The sequence below is a fragment of the Oncorhynchus clarkii genome, unplaced genomic scaffold (genome assembly GCF_045791955.1).
Source record: "Oncorhynchus clarkii lewisi isolate Uvic-CL-2024 unplaced genomic scaffold, UVic_Ocla_1.0 unplaced_contig_10532_pilon_pilon, whole genome shotgun sequence".
In the NCBI taxonomy this organism is placed as follows: Eukaryota; Metazoa; Chordata; class Actinopteri; order Salmoniformes; family Salmonidae; genus Oncorhynchus; species Oncorhynchus clarkii.
The window spans coordinates 25,692-45,000 of record NW_027261121.1 but is presented as its reverse complement, the minus strand read 5'-3'; the positions used below and the strand labels follow the sequence as shown (position 1 = coordinate 45,000).

The following is a 19,309-nucleotide window of genomic DNA, read 5'->3' as shown; positions in this document are numbered from 1 at the left end:
TGCAGAGTTAGAGGCTGCAGAGTCAGAGGCTGCAGAGTCAGAGGCTGCAGAGGTAGAGGCTGCAGAGTTAGAGGCTGCAGAGTTAGAGGCTGCAGAGTCAGAGGCTGCAGCGTCAGAGGCTGCAGTAACTGCTGCTGTGGCCTGGGCCAGGGTTTCCTCCAGCTGGTTCTTGGTCTGTTGACACTTGGTCCACAGGACGTTCCACTGATGGGTCTGCCGGGGGCTGGCCAGAGGGAGATAGACAAGGTCAGTGGAAAAAACGGGTGTAGTGTGTAGTTACCCCAAGACACTCATCTGGGGTAAGTTTTTCATTTCCCCTACTAATGATGAAGGTTAGGATTGGGGGAGGGGAAGCTGATCCTAGATCTGTACTTTGGGGAAACTGCACCCCAAAGTGAAAAAAGCCCCCTAAATGACTTATTTATTATTTGAAATAAAAACAACAAACAAATAATACTTAGTAGCAATAATAATATGGCAACTACAGTCTAATAATAATAACTATGAAATAATAATAATAATAACTATGACATAATAATAATAACTATGACATAATAATAATAATAACTATGAAATAACAATAATAATAATACATATGACATAATAATAATAATAACTATGACATAATAATAATAACTATGAAATAACAATAATAATAATAAATATGGCGTAATAATAATAATAACTATGACATAATAATAATAATAACTATGACATAATAATAATATGGTAACTACTGTCTAATAATAATAACTATGACATAATAATAATATGGTAACTACTGTCTAATAATAATAACTATGACATAATAATAATATGGTAACTACTGTCTAATAATAATAACTATGACATAATAATAATAACTATGACATAATAATAATATGGTAACTACGGATTAATAATAATAACTATGACATAATAATAATAATAACTATGACATAATAATAATGCCTATGGTAACTACTGTCTAATAATAATAACTATGACAGAATAATAATAATAATAACTATGACATAATAATAACAACTATGGTAACTACTGTCTAATAATAATAACTATGACATAATAATAATAATAACTATGACATAATAGTAATAATAACTATGACATAATAATAATAATAATAACTATGACATAATAGTAATAATAACTATGACATAATAATAATAATAATAACTATGACATAATAGTAATAATAACTATGACATAATAATAATAACTATGGTAACTACTGTCTAATAATAATAACTATGACATAATAATAATAATAATAACTATGACATAATAGTAATAATAACTATGACATAATAAGAATAACTATGGTAACTACTGTCTAATAATAATAACTATGACATAATAATAATAATAATAACTATGACATAATAATAATACTATGGTAACTACTGTCTAATAATAATAACGATGACATAATAATAATAATAACTATGACATAATAATAATAATAATAATAATAATAACTATGACATAATAATAATAATAATAATAACTATGACATAATAATACATTTATGGTAACTACGGTCTAATAATAATAACTATGACATAATAATAATAATTACTATGACATAATAATAATAATAACTATGACATAATAATAATAACTATGACATAATAATAATAATAACTATGACATAATAATAATAATAACTATGACATAATACTAATAATAACTATGACATAATAGCTCAGAAAATGCAGTCCTTGTCAATCTGCCGCAATAGGCGACTGCCTAATCCTGCCTAATGAGCCGGCCGTGGTTCAAGAGGTTTTGATTTGTGTCCTTCTATGAAACCACATTGTTTTCTATTCCTAAAACAGCAATGGCAAGTGGAATCCAAAAAAAGACAAAAAGGCGGCCAATATGATGCAGAAAACTTAACTGAACTTTTCACAATGAAATTAACAAAAATATAGCTATTAGTTTACTATTACTATTAGGATGTAGGACCTTATTTGGATCTGCATTAGCTGTTGCTGAAGCTATCATACTCTTTCCTTTCCTAACCTGCCCTATCCTACTTTTTCCTATCCTACCCCATCCTACCCTACCCTATCCTACCCCAACCTATCTTACAGCAGGCGGTATACCTGTCCAAGGACAGGACCATATCATTGAGGGAGCTGAAGTTGTCCAGGGAGAACGTGGAGCTGTTGCTGAAGCTATCATACTCTTTCCTTTCCTAACCTACCCTATCCTACTTTTTCCTATCCTACCCCATCCTACCCTACCCTATCCTACCCCAACCTATCTTACAGCAGGCGGTATACCTGTCCAAGGACAGGACCATATCATTGAGGGAGCTGAAGTTGTCCAGGGAGAACGCGGAGCTGTTGCTGAAGCTATCATACTCTTTCCTTTCCTATCCTACTCTTTCCTAACTACCCTATCCTAATCTACTCTTTCCTATGCTACCCTATCCTACTCTTTCCTATTCTGTACTACTCTTTCCTATCATACCCTATCCTACCCCATCTTACTCTTTCCTACCCCATCCTACTCTTTCCTATCCTACCCTACCCTACCCAACCCTACCCCACCCTATCCTTCCCCAGCCTATCTTACAGCAGGCGGTATACCTGTCCAAGGACAGGACCATATCATTGAGGGAGCTGAAGTTGTCCAGGGAGAACGTGGAGGCCTCCATCTGATAGTCCTGGAGGATCTCAAGTACCGCAGGAGGGAGGCTCACACCACTGCTCTCCAGGTTCAGCTGCCGGAGGTAGTCCTGGCAGTGCTCCATCCACTGGTTAGCCTGCAGGACAGGACGGATAGTACGTAGAAATAGAATCAGAACAGACACTGAGTGGACAAAACATTAGGAACACCTGCTCTTTCAATGACCCAGACTGACCAGGTGAATCCAGGTGAAATCTATGATCCCTTATTTATGTCACTTTGTTAAATCCACGTCAATCAGTGGAGATGAAGGGGAGGAGACCTGGTTAAAGTATGATTTTTAAGCCTTGAGACAATTGAGACATGGATTGTGTATGTGTTCCATTCAGAGCGTGAATGGGCAAGACAACATATTTATAAGTGCCTTTGAACGGGATGTGGTAGTAGGTGTCAGGCCCCCCGGTTTACGTCATGAACTGTAACACTGCTGGGGTTTTCATGCTCAACAGATTCCAGTGTATCAAGGAGAGACCACCAACCAAAGGACATCCAGCCAACTTGCCACAACTGTGGGAAACATTGGAGTCAACATGGGCCAGCATCCCTGTGGAACGCTTTCGACACCTTGTAGAGTCCATGCCCTGATGAACTGAGGCTGTTCTGAGGGCAAAAGGGGGGATGCAACTCAATATTAGGAAGGTGTTCTTAATGTTTTGTACACTCAGTGTATATGATTGATATAATGTATAAAATATGTATCTATTGTATCTATCAATAGGTCAAGGTTCAAACACAGCAGCATAGTAAGGAGGATCAACCCTTACAGTATTCTGTGTCATAAGTGGCTCCCTATTCCCTATTTGACCAGGATTCATAGCGCCATTTGGGATGCAGCCTAAGACACCTCATCACATCCTTTTTCCTCAATCTCTCTTGCTTGATAAATAAATGAAGAATGGGAAATGATCCTGGGTCTGTCTTTACCGAGCCGTAGAACACGTAGAGGTTGGTGAGGATATCTAGCTGGTTCTTCCTCCTCTCCACTCTGCCCAGGATGGATCCCAGGTGCTGTTTGAAGTCCAGCAAGGCCGAGCTGGGCAGAGACTCCCCTGACTGCCTGACCAGCAGTAAACCCTGCTTCTGCTGCTGCTGTACGTGGACAGAGAGAAGAGGATCATGGGAAATGGAGTTTATACGAGTCTTAGAAGCAGTTTTCAAAGCAGAAAACAACAAGTCAGGAAGAAATGTACCATGTTTAAACTTACAACTGACTCCTCAAAGAACTGTTCCAAACTCTGCCTCATGTCTTTGACCGTAACCAGAGAGAGAGGAAGAGAGTCCAGGGCAGTGAGGTGCTTCTCTCCTTCCACACTGAACCATACTTTGATCTGGAGGGAGAGACGGAAGGAGATGGGATGTAAGGCTTTTGTATAATACGCTAACATCCAATACTTTAGAATCAGGGCCACTGTAGCTCACATTATCATAATTACTAGCAGCTTATTAGACATTAGTAGATCAAGTTAGAAAGGACTTCAACGTATGTAAGCACAATCAAAACGACAGAATGAAATGCCCAAAGACAAGCCATCAGTCTGACTGAAGTGAAATCAGAACGACAGAATGAAATGCCCAAAGACAAGCCATCAGTCTGACTGAAGTGAAAATCCCACCTGCTCCGTCTGTTCCTCAAACCTGCGGACCTCCAGCAGACTCTCCAGCTGTTTCAGGGACTTGTTGGAGAGGATCACCAGTTTATGGACCTCCTCATCCACCTGGTTATAAAGGACATTCACCATGTCCACTGCATCCCTGGACGGACAGCAAGGACAACAGTAGGTTGGCAACGAATGGTGGTGATGGGTAATAGATTTATCATCAGTGACCATAACGATATATGTTTGTGTTGAGCACCACTGTCTGAATGCTTCATAAAGTTATACATGATCTCTACAGAGGTTCAATACGGCCAACATTCTGATCTTTGGATAGAACTCTGATGTGTCTCAAATGGCACACTATATATTATATTATTATATTCCCTATATTTTTTTATTTTTTTATTTTACCTTTATTTAACTAGGCAAGTCAGTTAAGAACAAATTCTTATATACAATGACAGCCTAGGAACTGTGGGTTAACTGCCTGTTCAGGGGCAGAACGACAGATTTGTACCATGTCAGCTCGGGGATTTGAACTTGCAACCTTCCGGTTACTAGTCCAACGCTCTAACCACTAGGCTGCCTGCCCCTATATAGTGCACTACATTTGGCACACTCTACCCTATATAGTGCACTACATTTGGCACACTCTTCCCTATATAGTGCACTACATTTGGCACACTATTCCCTATATAGTGCACTACATTTGGCACACTCTTCCCTATATAGTGCACTATATTTGGCACACTCTTCCCTATATAGTGCACTACATTTGGCACACTCTTCCCTATATAGTGCACTACATTTGGCACACTCTTCCCTATATAGTGCACTACATTTGGCACACTCTTCCCTATATAGTGCACTACATTTGGCACACTCTTCCCTATATAGTGCACTACATTTGGCACACTCTTCCCTATATAGTGCACTACATTTGGCACACTCTTCCCTATATAGTGCACTACATTTGGCACACTCTTCTCTATATAGTGCACTACATTTGGCACACTCTTCCCTATATAGTGCACTACATTTGGCACACTCTTCCCTATATAGTGCACTACATCTGATCCAATAGTAAGTTCTGGTTATGCAGACCCTCTCCCAGCAGTACCTGTAGTTGTCATTCTCACAGGCCTCGTCCTTCCTGATCCGGGCCAGGACTGTTCCTCCCTCCAGCCTCAGTCTGTTCAGACGGGTGTCCTCCAACACACACTTCATCAGAGACCTCTGCTGCTCCAGCACCTCAGATACCTCCTGAACCAGACACACACACGCACCACAGTGTTACACACACACACACACACCACAGTGTTACACACACACACACACCACGGTGTGACACACACACACACACACACACCACGGTGTTACACACACACACACACACACACACACACACACACACACACACACACACACACACACACACACACACACACACACACACACACACACACACACACACCACGGTGTTACACACACACACCACGGTGTTACACACACACACACACACACACACACACACCACAGTGTTACACACACACACACCACGGTGTTACACACACACACCACGAGCTTTAGTTATGGCCAGGAACTGCTGCCATGTATCCCACTCCCCCTGAGGCACCCTCGGAGAGTGGGGTCACGGCTAGGGATCAGCCATTATTGACGACGACCCAGGAGCAATTAGGGTTAAGTGCCTTGTTCAAGGGCAGATAGCTTTCACCTTGTCGGCACAGGGATTCAAACTAGCAACCTGTCACTTACTGACCCAACACTCTAACTACTAGACTACACACACACACACACACACACACACACACACACACACACACACACACACACACACACACACACACACACACAAACACACACACACCTTGGTGCTGTCCAGGTTGCTGGTGCTGCTCAACGTAGAGATAGAAGATTGGAGGGAGGAGAGAGCCACGCTGCAACTGCTGGCAAACGGCTCAATTTTCTAACAGAAGGGATGAAGAGAGAGATAGAGAGAGAGAGAGAGAGAGAGAGAGAGAGCGAGAGAGAACGAGAGAGAGAGGGAATGAGAGAGAGAGAGAGAGAGAGAGAGAGAGAGAGAATGAGAGAGAGAGAGAGAGGGAATGAGAGAGGGAATGAGAGAGAATGAGAGAGCGAGAGAGAATGAGAGAGAGAGCGAGAGAGAGAGAGAGAGAGAGAGAGAGAGAGAGGGGAATGAGAGAGAGAGAGAGAATGAGAGAGAGAGCGAGACAGAACGAGAGAGGGCGAGAAAGCGAGAGAGAGTGAGAGAGAATGAGAGTGTGAGAGAGAGAGAATGAGAGAGAGTGAGAGAGAGTGAGAGAGAGAGCGAAAGGGAATGAGAGAGAGAGAGAGAAAGAGAGAGAGAGTGGGAGAGTGTGAGAGAGAGAGAATGAGAAAGAGAGCGAGAAAGAGAGAGAGAGCAAGAGAGAGAATAAGAGAGAGAGAGAATGAGAGAGGGCAGAGAGAGCGAAAGAGAGCGAGAGAGAGAGCGAGGGACAGAGAGAGAGAATGAGAGAGAATGAGAGAGGGCAGAGAGAGCGAAAGAGAGCGAAAGAGAGCGAGAGAGAGAGCGAGAGAGAGAGAGAGAGAGGGAATGAGAGAGAGTGAGAGAGAATGAGAGAGCGAGAGAGAATGAGAGAGAAGGCGAGAGAGAGAGAGGGAATGAGAGAGAGAGTGAGAGAGAGAGAGAGAGAGATAGAATGAGAGAGAGAGAGATAGAATGAGAGAGAGAGAGCGAGAGAGAACGAGAGAGAGCGAGAGAGAACGAGAGAGAGCGAGAAAGCGAGAGAGAACGAGAGAGAGCGAGAAAGCGAGAGAGAGCGAGAGTGAATGAGAGTGTGAGAGAGAGAGAATGAGAGAGAGAGCGAGAGAGAGAGAATGAGAGAGAGAGAATGAGAGAGAGAGCAAGAGAGAGAAAGAGAGAGAGAGAGAATGAGAGAGAGCAAATGAGAGAGCAGAGAGAGAGAGAGAATGAGAGAGAGAGAGTGAGAGAGTGTGAGAGAGAGAATGAGAGAGTGTGAGAGAGAGAGAATGAGAGAGATAGAATGAGAGAGAGAAAATTGGAGAGAGAGCAAGAGAGAGAATAAGAGAGAGAGAGAATGAGAGAGAGCAGAGAGAGCGAAAGAGAGCGAGAGAGAGAGCGAGGGACAGAGAGAGAGAGAGAGAGAGAGATGAGAGAGGGCAGAGAGAGCGAAAGAGAGAGAGAGAGAGAGAGAGAGAGAGAGATAGTGTTGAGATCAGGGAATACCAGACCATTTAAGTGATAATGACCTTGAAGCCGGTGATTGGAGGATATATTGGCGCGGGTGGTGTTAGTGTTAGTCTGTCTGTCTGTCTGTCTGTCTGTCTGTCTGTCTGTCTGTCTGTCTGTCTGTCTGTCTGTCTGGTCCTGACTCCTTCATTACTATGGGACAGCTGGAGATCGAATTTGAATATTGAAACAGTTGCAAATGTCAGAGAGACAGACATAAAGGTTTATATAAATCTCTGCTGTTGAAAACTAAATGTTAGTCTAAAATAAATGGTAGATGATGTCTAGATGCTTTTTATAGTGGAGATCAAGTTTATAAATTACCTGGCTGGGTAGATGAGACAGTGGATTCAGCAGTCAGATGGAACAGAGTAAATAGGCATTTTAACTTTATAGATTTAGCCGGGGGTAACTTGTGGAATAGACACCGTCTGGAATGCGATTTTAACCAATCAGCATCCAGGATTAGACCCACCTGTTGTATAAAGTGCATTACTTTTGACCAGAGACCTGTGGGCCCTGGTCAAACGCAGTGCACTGCATAGCTAACAGGGTGCCATTTGAGACAACTGTAACCGTGGTGATGTGATCCCTACCTGTCTGAAGGCGACCCAGTGATCGTGGTCGTAAGGGAATGTTCCGTCCAGGTCTCTAGTGAGCTGACTGGAGTCTATGTGCTTCAACAGAGCCTTCAGGGACGTCAGGAGCTCCGTCTGCATGGGGACAGAGGGACACATGCTCACTGTAACTCCCCACCAGGGTGGGGCCTGTGAGTAACAGGGTTGGAGTCAATTCCAGTCGACTCAGGAAGTAAACTGAAATTCCTATTCCAATATCAATTATCTTCAATGCTTTTCCAATAAGGAAACTAAAGCTCTCACATCGTACCTTGCTACAGATATCAGATATAACTTCCACCAATCCAAAAGCGACCATCTACTATATAATATAAAATGACAGGTAACCTTGATGATGTAAGTAAAGAAATGTAACTAAGAAAAATCATAATGAGAGACAGAATGATCTGTAATATACATCGCTATGTTGCAGGTTTCATCAAGACAACTAACCAATCACATCCTTTTATCCACGTGTCATGTAGTTTCAATAGGAAGAGACGTGTTGAGCTCTACTGTAGAAACCTGGAGGAATTCCAGAGATAATCACTTAACTCAACGTTGGACCTAAACCCTGATCTCATTAGATGTGTCTGTCTGTGTGATGGATGTTGGACCTAAACCCTGATCTCATTAGATGTGTCTGTCTGTGTGATGGATGTTGGACCTAAACCCTGATCTCATTAGATGTGTCTGGCTGTGTGATGGATGTTGGACCTAAACCCTGATCTCATTAGATGTGTCTGTCTGTGTGATGGATGTTGGACCTAAACCCTGATCTCATTAGATGTGTCTGTCTGTGTGATGGATGTTGGACCTAAAACCCTGATCTCATTAGATGTGTCTGTCTGTGTGATGGATGTTGGACCTAAACCCTGATCTCATTAGATGTGTCTGGCTGTGTGATGGATGTTGGACCTAAACCCTGATCTCATTAGATGTGTCTGGCTGTGTGATGGATGTTGGACCTAAACCCTGATCTCATTAGATGTGTCTGTCTGTGTGATGGATGTTGGACCTAAACCCTGATCTCATTAGATGTGTCTGGCTGTGTGATGGATGTTGGACCTAAACCCTGATCTCATTAGATGTGTCTGTCTGTGTGATGGATGTTGGACCTAAACCCTGATCTCATTAGATGTGTCTGTCTGTGTGATGGATGTTGGACCTAAACCCTGATCTCATTAGATGTGTCTGTCTGTGTGATGGATGTTGGACCTAAACCCTGATCTCATTAGATGTGTCTGTCTGTGTGATGGATGTTGGACCTAAACCCTGATCTCATTAGATGTGTCTGTCTGTGTGATGGATGTTGGACCTAAACCCTGATCTCATTAGATGTGTCTGTCTGTGTGATGGATGTTGGACCTAAACCCTGATCTCATTAGATGTGTCTGGCTGTGTGATGGATGTTGGACCTAAACCCTGATCTCATTAGATGTGTCTGTCTGTGTGATGGATGTTGGACCTAAACCCTGATCTCATTAGATGTGTCTGTCTGTGTGATGGATGTTGGACCTAAACCCTGATCTCATTAGATGTGTCTGTCTGTGTGATGGATGTTGGACCTAAACCCTGATCTCATTAGATGTGTCTGTCTGTGTGATGGATGTTGTGGGTGTTTTCAGTATGTTTTCAGTGGGACAGACTGTGTGTGTGTGTGTGTGTGTGTGGTAGGTAGGTAGGTAGGCTGGTGATGAAGAGATGATTACATTTTCCACAGTCAGACATGCAGCTTCACGCAAACCTACATAGCACAGATACCCCAGCTCTCAACAACACACCATGACCTGACACGCTACACGCTAAACACACACACACGCACACACACGTACTGCCTCACTCAGACTCATACTCAGGTCAAGGACCTGACATTAACAGGCTGCTAGCGACGACTCAACACAATAGCCTCGGTGTATCTGAATAGACTAGGAGGCGCCTGTGATAATGCTGTATCCTTCCTGATGTTACATTGTGTTAATCACTGCGTGTGGAAAATGTTAGGATTCTGGTTGCCGTAGGCATGTAAGAAATACTCCCAAGATATGTGATTTGAAGTCTTGAATTAGACAAGAACGCTCAATGCAAATATCACAGCAAATGGGTCATTATTTAATACTTTACCTGTACAGTAGTAACGTCTCTTTCAGGCTTGATAGTTGTCTCCTTGTCCACAAGTAGCAGGACGGAGGAAAGTGCATTTGGTGATAAAGCCTGGGGGAAAAGCAACACAAATTGACATGTACATTATTGGGAGGGGGGCGCTACATGAACGAAAACACCACAATATATCATCATTATCAAATCACAACTCTTCATGTGCCTGTTGTGTGCAGGCTGGATGCTGGCGGACCATCCGTGTGTGTACTGTATGTGTACATGTGTGTATTTGTGTGTGTGTGTGTGTGTGTGTGTGTGTGTGTGTGTGTGTGTGTGTGTGTGTGTGTGTGTGTGTGTGTGTGTGTGTGTGTGTGTGTGTGTGTGTGTGTGTGTATTTGTGTGTGTGTGTGTGTGTGTGTGTGTGTATGTGTGTGTGTGTGTGTGTGTGTGTGTGTGTGTGTGTGTATTTGTGTGTGTGTGTGTGTGTGTGTGTGTGTGTGTGTGTATTTGTGTGTGTGTGTGTGTATGTGTGTGTGTGTGTGTGTGTGTGTGTGTGTGTGTGTGTGTATTTGTGTGTGTGTGTGTGTGTGTGTGTGTGTGTGTGTGTATTTGTGTGTGTGTGTATTTGTGTGTGTGTGTGTGTGTGTGTGTGTGTGTGTGTGTGTGTGTGTGTGTGCGCCCTTACAAAAAAAAAAACAAATTTTTAAAAAATCCTGTGAAAAAAACAAGTGGTTTTCAGAACGCACGTGTGAACAAATCACGTGAAAAAAATGTGTTTGAACTCTTTTCCACAGGATTACTTTTCACCACTTCCAACTACGCCCAGGGACCGAGCAGGACTGCTACAATGAATGGGACAAAACCTGTAGCTGGTGACAAGGCAAAGAAAGGAAAAGGCCAGGGCAACATAATGAGAGGCCAGGGTAACATAAGGAGAGGCCAGGGTAACATAAGGAGAGGCCAGGGTAACATAAGGAGAGGCCAGGGTAACATAAGGAGAGGCCAGGGTAACATAAGGAGAGGTCAGGGTAACATAAGGAGAGGCCAGGTTAACATAAGGAGAGGTCAGGGTCACTTAAGGAGAGGCCAGGGTAACATAAGGAGAGGCCAGGGTAACATAAGGAGAGGCCAGGGTAACATAAGGAGAGGTCAGGGTAACATAAGGAGAGGCCAGGGTAACATAAGGTGAGGTCAGGAGAGACCAGGGTAACATAAGGATAGGCCAGGTTAACATAAGGAGAGGTCAGGGTCACTTAAGGAGAGGCCAGGGTAACATAAGGAGAGGCCAGGGTAACATAAGGAGAGGTCAGGGTAACATAAGGAGAGGCCAGGGTAACATAAGGAGAGGTCAGGGTAACATAAGGAGAGGCCAGGAGAGACCAGGGTAACATAAGGAGAGGCCAGGGTAACATAAGGAGAGGCCAGGGTAACATAAGGAGAGGCCAGGGTAACATAAGGAGAGGTCAGGGTAACATAAGGAGATGCCAGGGTAACATAAGGAGAGGCCAGGGTAACATAAGGAGAGGCCAGGGTAACATAAGGAGAGGCCAGGGTAACATAAGGAGAGGCCAGGGTAACATAAGGAGAGGCCAGGTTAACATAAGGAGAGGCCAGGGTAACATAAGGAGAGGCCAGGTTAACATAAGGAGAGGCCAGGGTAACATAAGGAGAGGCCAGGTGAGGCCAGGATAACATAAGGAGAGGCCAGGGTAACATAAGGAGAGGCCAGGTGAGGCCAGGATAACATAAGGAGAGGCCAGGGTAACATAAGAGAGGCCAGGGTAACATAAGGAGAGGCCAGGTGAGGCCAGGATAACATAAGGAGAGGTCAGGGTAACATAAGGAGAGGCCAGGGTAACATAAGGAGAGGTCAGGGTAACATAAGGAGAGGCCAGGTTAACATAAGAGAGGCCAGGTTAACATAAGGAGAGGCCAGGGTAACATAAGGAAAGAGAGGGAACATGGCATTGAAAGAGGGAGGTGTTTTACTGAATTGCATTATCATAACAAATGTTTCACTGCAAAAAAAAATTGATTTCATTTACAAATAATTTGCTCTCACGTTTAAACATTATTTCCTTGCAATATTTAGTTTTGTCGTCAATACCTTGGGGTTTTAGTTTTGCCATCAATACCTTGGGGTTTTAGTTTTGTCATCAATACCTTGGGGTTTTAGTTTTGCCATCAATACCTTGGAGTTTTAGTTTTGTCATCAATACCTTGGGGTTTTAGTTTTGCCATCAATACCTTGGGGTTTTAGTTTTGTCATCAATACCTTGGGGTTTTAGTTTTGCCATCAATACCTTGGGGTTTTAGTTTTGTCATCAATACCTTGGAGTTTTAGTTTTGTCATCAATACCTTGGGGTTTTAGTTTTGCCATCAATACCTTGGGGTTTTAGTTTTGTCATCAATACCTTGGAGTTTTAGTTTTGCCATCAATACCTTGGAGTTTTAGTTTTGCCATCAATACCTTGGGGTTTTAGTTTTGTCATCAATACCTTGGGGTTTTAGTTTTGTCATCAATACCTTGGAGTTTTAGTTTTGTCATCAATACCTTGGGGTTTTAGTTTTGTCATCAATACCTTGGGGTTTTAGTTTTGTCATCAATACCTTGGGGTTTTAGTTTTGTCATCAATACCTTGGGGTTTTAGTTTTGTCATCAATACCTTGGGGTTTTAGTTTTGTCATCAATACCTTGGGGTTTTAGTTTTGTCATCAATACCTTGGAGTTTTAGTTTTGTCATCAATACCTTGGAGTTTAAGTTTTGTCATCAATACCTTGGGGTTTTAGTTTTGTCATCAATACCTTGGGGTTTTAGTTTTGCCATCAATACCTTGGGGTTTTAGTTTTGCCATCAATACCTTGGAGTTTTAGTTTTGTCATCAATACCTTGGGGTTTTAGTTTTGCCATCAATACCTTGGGGTTTTAGTTTTGCCATCAATACCTTGGAGTTTTAGTTTTGTCATCAATACCTTGGGGTTTTAGTTTTGTCATCAATACCTTGGGGTTTTAGTTTTGTCATCAATACCTTGGGGTTTTAGTTTTGCCATCAATACCTTGGAGTTTTAGTTTTGTCATCAATACCTTGGGGTTTTAGTTTTGCCATCAATACCTTGGGGTTTTAGTTTTGTCATCAATACCTTGGGGTTTTAGTTTTGCCATCAATACCTTGGGGTTTTAGTTTTGTCATCAATACCTTGGAGTTTTAGTTTTGTCATCAATACCTTGGGGTTTTAGTTTTGCCATCAATACCTTGGGGTTTTAGTTTTGTCATCAATACCTTGGAGTTTTAGTTTTGCCATCAATACCTTGGAGTTTTAGTTTTGCCATCAATACCTTGGGGTTTTAGTTTTGTCATCAATACCTTGGGGTTTTAGTTTTGTCATCAATACCTTGGAGTTTTAGTTTTGTCATCAATACCTTGGGGTTTTAGTTTTGTCATCAATACCTTGGGGTTTTAGTTTTGTCATCAATACCTTGGGGTTTTAGTTTTGTCATCAATACCTTGGGGTTTTAGTTTTGTCATCAATACCTTGGGGTTTTAGTTTTGTCATCAATACCTTGGGGTTTTAGTTTTGTCATCAATACCTTGGGGTTTTAGTTTTGTCATCAATACCTTGGGGTTTTAGTTTTGTCATCAATACCTTGGAGTTTTAGTTTTGTCATCAATACCTTGGGGTTTTAGTTTTGTCATCAATACCTTGGGGTTTTAGTTTTGCCATCAATACCTTGGGGTTTTAGTTTTGTCATCAATACCTTGGGGTTTTAGTTTTGACATGAATACCTTGGGGTTTTAGTTTTGTCATCAATACCTTGGGGTTTTAGTTTTGTCATCAATACCTTGGGGTTTTAGTTTTGTCATCAATACCTTGGAGTTTTAGTTTTGACATCAATACCTTGGGGTTTTAGTTTTGTCATCAATACCTTGGGGTTTTAGTTTTGTCATCAATACCTTGGGGTTTTAGTTTTGTCATCAATACCTTGGGGTTTTAGTTTTGTCATCAATACCTTGGGGTTTTAGTTTTGCCATCAATACCTTGGGGTTTTAGTTTTGTCATCAATACCTTGGGGTTTTAGTTTTGCCATCAATACCTTGGGGTTTTAGTTTTGTCATCAATACCTTGGAGTTTTAGTTTTGTCATCAATACCTTGGGGTTTTAGTTTTGCCATCAATACCTTGGGGTTTTAGTTTTGTCATCAATACCTTGGAGTTTTAGTTTTGCCATCAATACCTTGGAGTTTTAGTTTTGCCATCAATACCTTGGGGTTTTAGTTTTGTCATCAATACCTTGGGGTTTTAGTTTTGTCATCAATACCTTGGAGTTTTAGTTTTGTCATCAATACCTTGGGGTTTTAGTTTTGTCATCAATACCTTGGGGTTTTAGTTTTGTCATCAATACCTTGGGGTTTTAGTTTTGTCATCAATACCTTGGGGTTTTAGTTTTGTCATCAATACCTTGGGGTTTTAGTTTTGTCATCAATACCTTGGGGTTTTAGTTTTGTCATCAATACCTTGGGGTTTTAGTTTTGTCATCAATACCTTGGGGTTTTAGTTTTGTCATCAATACCTTGGAGTTTTAGTTTTGTCATCAATACCTTGGGGTTTTAGTTTTGTCATCAATACCTTGGGGTTTTAGTTTTGCCATCAATACCTTGGGGTTTTAGTTTTGTCATCAATACCTTGGGGTTTTAGTTTTGACATGAATACCTTGGGGTTTTAGTTTTGTCATCAATACCTTGGGGTTTTAGTTTTGTCATCAATACCTTGGGGTTTTAGTTTTGTCATCAATACCTTGGAGTTTTAGTTTTGACATCAATACCTTGGGGTTTTAGTTTTGTCATCAATACCTTGGGGTTTTAGTTTTGTCATCAATACCTTGGGGTTTTAGTTTTGTCATCAATACCTTGGGGTTTTAGTTTTGTCATCAATACCTTGGGGTTTTAGTTTTGTCATCAATACCTTGGGGTTTTAGTTTTGTCATCAATACCTTGGGGTTTTAGTTTTGTCATCAATACCTTGGGGTTTTAGTTTTGTCATCAATACCTTGGGGTTTTAGTTTTGTCATCAATACCTTGGGGTTTTAGTTTTGTCATCAATACCTTGGGGTTTTAGTTTTGTCATCAATACCTTGGAGTTTTAGTTTTGTCATCAATACCTTGGGGTTTTAGTTTTGTCATCAATACCTTGGGGTTTTAGTTTTGCCATCAATACCTTGGGGTTTTAGTTTTGTCATCAATACCTTGGGGTTTTAGTTTTGACATGAATACCTTGAGGTTTTAGTTTTGTCATCAATACCTTGGGGTTTTAGTTTTGTCATCAATACCTTGGGGTTTTAGTTTTGTCATCAATACCTTGGAGTTTTAGTTTTGACATCAATACCTTGGGGTTTTAGTTTTGTCATCAATACCTTGGGGTTTTAGTTTTGTCATCAATACCTTGGGGTTTTAGTTTTGTCATCAATACCTTGGGGTTTTAGTTTTGTCATCAATACCTTGGGGTTTTAGTTTTGTCATCAATACCTTGGGGTTTTAGTTTTGTCATCAATACCTTGGGGTTTTAGTTTTGACATCAATACCTTGGGGTTTTAGTTTTGTCATCAATACCTTGGGGTTTTAGTTTTGCCATCAATACCTTGGGGTTTTAGTTTTGTTTTCAACATCATTCTTTTTGTTTGGAATACTAATAATTATGTTCTCAACTTCAGAAGTTTTGCTTCTAAAGTAACTCTAACTGAAGGACTGCACCACATAATAACACTATAACTCTATGAAATGTGCTTAAAGCGGCCATCTTTAATTTAATCACTAACAGTGTTCTCACCGCCACAGTAAAAAGTTGAGGGATGGGTCTGGAGAAATGCAACCACTCTCAAATCCATAGACTATGCTATGGATGCAAAGACTGACCACCTATGATGCCAAATAGTTGTAACCATGTTTTGAGGCTACACAGTGTTTGTTTACATTTACTTTTTTTACAAACATTGGAGTTTTCTTACATGTAAAACCGCACATTTGACAAGTGCTTTTTTGGCAAAGGAGTATGTGCATGTCTGTGTGTGTGTGTGAACAGACAAGTAAGAACAGGTCTTCCCCACTAGCCCTGAAGCCCAGCCTTTCTGCATGTGAAATGTGATGGACCAAGTCACTACACAGAAATCAAAGTGCCTCTCCAGAAATCAACCTTCTCCAGAAATCAACCTTCTCCAGAAATCAACCTTCTCCAGACCAAGAAAGGGACAGAAAAACAAGAGTAAAGAAGAAATATGTGCTGTGCCAACTACAGTACTATACTATAACATTACTATAGTACTATACTATAACAGTACATTACTATAGTACTATACCATAACATTACTATAGTACTATACTATAACATTACTATAGTACTATACTATAACATTACATTACTATAGTACTATACTATAACATTGCTATAGCACTATGCTATAACATTACTATAGTACTATACTATAACATTACTATAGTACTATACTATAACATTACTATAGTACTATACTATAACATTACATTACTATAGTACTATACCATAACATTACTATAGTACTATACTATACCGGCACTATAGTACTATACTATAACATTATGATAGTACTGTACCATACCATTACTATAGTATTATACTATAACAGTACTATAGTACTATACTATAACATTAATATAGTACTATACTATAACATTACTATAGTACTATACTATAACATTACTATAGTACTATACTATAACAGTACTATAGTACTATACTATAACATTACTATAGTACTGTACTATAACATTACTATAGTACTGTACCATACCATTAGTATAGTACTATACTATAACATTACTATAGTACTATACTATACCATTACTATAGTACTATACTATAACATTACTATAGTACTATACTATAACATTACTATAGTACTATACCATATCATTACTATAGTACTACACTATAACATTACTATAGTGCTATACTATAACATTTTCATAGTACTATACTATAACAATACTATAGTACTATACTATAACATTACCACAGTACTATACTATAACATTACCACATTACTATACTATAACATTACTATAGTACTATACTATAACATTACTATAGTACTATACCATAGCATTACTATAGTACTACACTATAACATTACTATAGTACTATCCTATAACATTACTATAGTACTATACCATGCCATTACTATAGTACTACACTATAAAATTACTATAGTATTATACTATAACATAGGGGCGGCAGGGTAGCCTAGTGGTTAGAGCGTTGGACTAGTAACCGGAAGGTTGCGAGTTCAAACCCCCGAGCTGACAAGGTAGAAATCTGTCGTTCTGCCCCTGAACAGGCAGTTAACCCACTGTTCCCAGGCCGTCATTGAAAATAAGAATTTGTTCTTAACTGACTTGCCTGGTTAAATAAAGGTAAAATAAAAAAATAAAATAAAAATTCCTATAGTACTAATGCTATAGCATTACTACAGTACTATACTAGAACATTCGACCATTACTATAGTACTATACTAGAGCATTGCTATAGTACTGTACAAGAACATTGCCATAGTACTATACTACAACATTACTACAATACTATACTTTAACATGACTGCAGTACTATACATTACTATACATTATACATATATACATTATACATTACTGCAGCACTATACTTTAACATTACCACAGTACTATACTATAACATTACTGCAGTACTATACTATCTCATTACCACAGTACTATACTTTAACATTACTGCAGTACTATACCATACCATTACTACAGTACTATACTATAACATTACTGTGATACTATACTATATCATTACCGCAGTACTACACTATCTCATTACTGCAGTACTATACCATAACATTACTGCAGTACTATACTACGACATTGCTGCGGTACTAAACTATAACATTACTATAGTACTATACTATATCATTACCGCAGTACTATACTATATCATTACCGCAGTACTATACTATAAAATTTCTGCAGTACTATACTATAATTTCTGCCATACTATACTACAACATTACCACAGTACCATGCTATAACATCACTACAGTACTATACTATAACATTTCTGCAGTACTATACTATAATTTCTGCCATACTATACTACAACATGACTACAGTACCATGCTATAACATCACTACAGTACTATACTATAATTTCTGCCATACTATACTACAACATTACCACAGTACCATGCTATAACATCACTACAGTACTATACTATAACATTGCTGCAGTACTATACTATAACATTACTGCAGTACTATACTACAACATGACCACAGTACTATACTATGGCATTACTGCAGTACTATACTATAACATTACTACGGTACTATACTATAACATTACTGCGGTACTATACTATAACATTGCTATTGTACTATACTAGAGTGTAGTGACAGTGAAATAACATTTCTTAACACCATGAAAACATTGTTAAGAATCAGAGGACGTAAAGAAGCCGCCTGAGGATCGGTCATGTGGGACGTGGTTGTGATGACATGTTATTTTCCGTTGAAAGCTCATACCTGGAGTTCAGACAGAGATGATTGAGTCCCAAATAGCATGTTAATCCCTATATTATAGTGCACTACTTTTGACCAGAGCCCTATGGGTCCTATGGTCAAAAGTAGTGCACTACACTGTAGATAGAATAGGGTTCCATTCGGGATGCAGGTAATATTATTGTCATTAGAAAGCTCTCACCTGCAGTCCAGACAGAGATGAGAACAGAGCAGGACTGGGCTGCTGTCTCCTGGTGTCCACTAGCACCGTAAGGCCTTGGTCACGCCTCTCGCTCCTGAAACCAGAAACAAAACCCATCAGGGTGATCTTGTGAATTGGTTAGTCCTTGCGTCATCTCTCCTCTCCCCTGTAACTATTCCACAGGTTGTTGCTGTACATCAGAATGTGTTCTCAGTCAAATGACCTGGTAAAATAAGGGTTAAATAATATATATATGTATAGCCCCATTATGAGAGTG

The 19,309-nt window shown here is 40.1% G+C and overlaps 1 protein-coding gene across 2 annotated transcripts in view; it reads right to left on the bottom strand.

Annotated features, from left to right (window-relative positions):
* LOC139404958 (pleckstrin homology domain-containing family G member 4B-like) overlaps positions 1 to 19,309 on the bottom strand; it is a 58,431-nt gene that overhangs the window by 16,618 nt on the left and 22,504 nt on the right. For both annotated transcript variants that reach the window (XM_071147511.1, XM_071147510.1), the window contains 10 exons: positions 19,033 to 19,126; positions 10,311 to 10,400; positions 8,166 to 8,282; positions 6,184 to 6,282; positions 5,416 to 5,558; positions 4,311 to 4,449; positions 3,903 to 4,025; positions 3,622 to 3,786; positions 2,598 to 2,773; positions 1 to 223 (listed from right to left, as the gene is read on the bottom strand). The exon at positions 1 to 223 is cut by the window's left edge and continues 719 nt beyond it. In XM_071147511.1, the coding sequence (XP_071003612.1) occupies positions 1 to 223; positions 2,598 to 2,773; positions 3,622 to 3,786; positions 3,903 to 4,025; positions 4,311 to 4,449; positions 5,416 to 5,558; positions 6,184 to 6,282; positions 8,166 to 8,282; positions 10,311 to 10,400; positions 19,033 to 19,126 (1,369 nt within the window). The remainder of the gene's footprint in view (positions 224 to 2,597; positions 2,774 to 3,621; positions 3,787 to 3,902; positions 4,026 to 4,310; positions 4,450 to 5,415; positions 5,559 to 6,183; positions 6,283 to 8,165; positions 8,283 to 10,310; positions 10,401 to 19,032; positions 19,127 to 19,309) is intronic.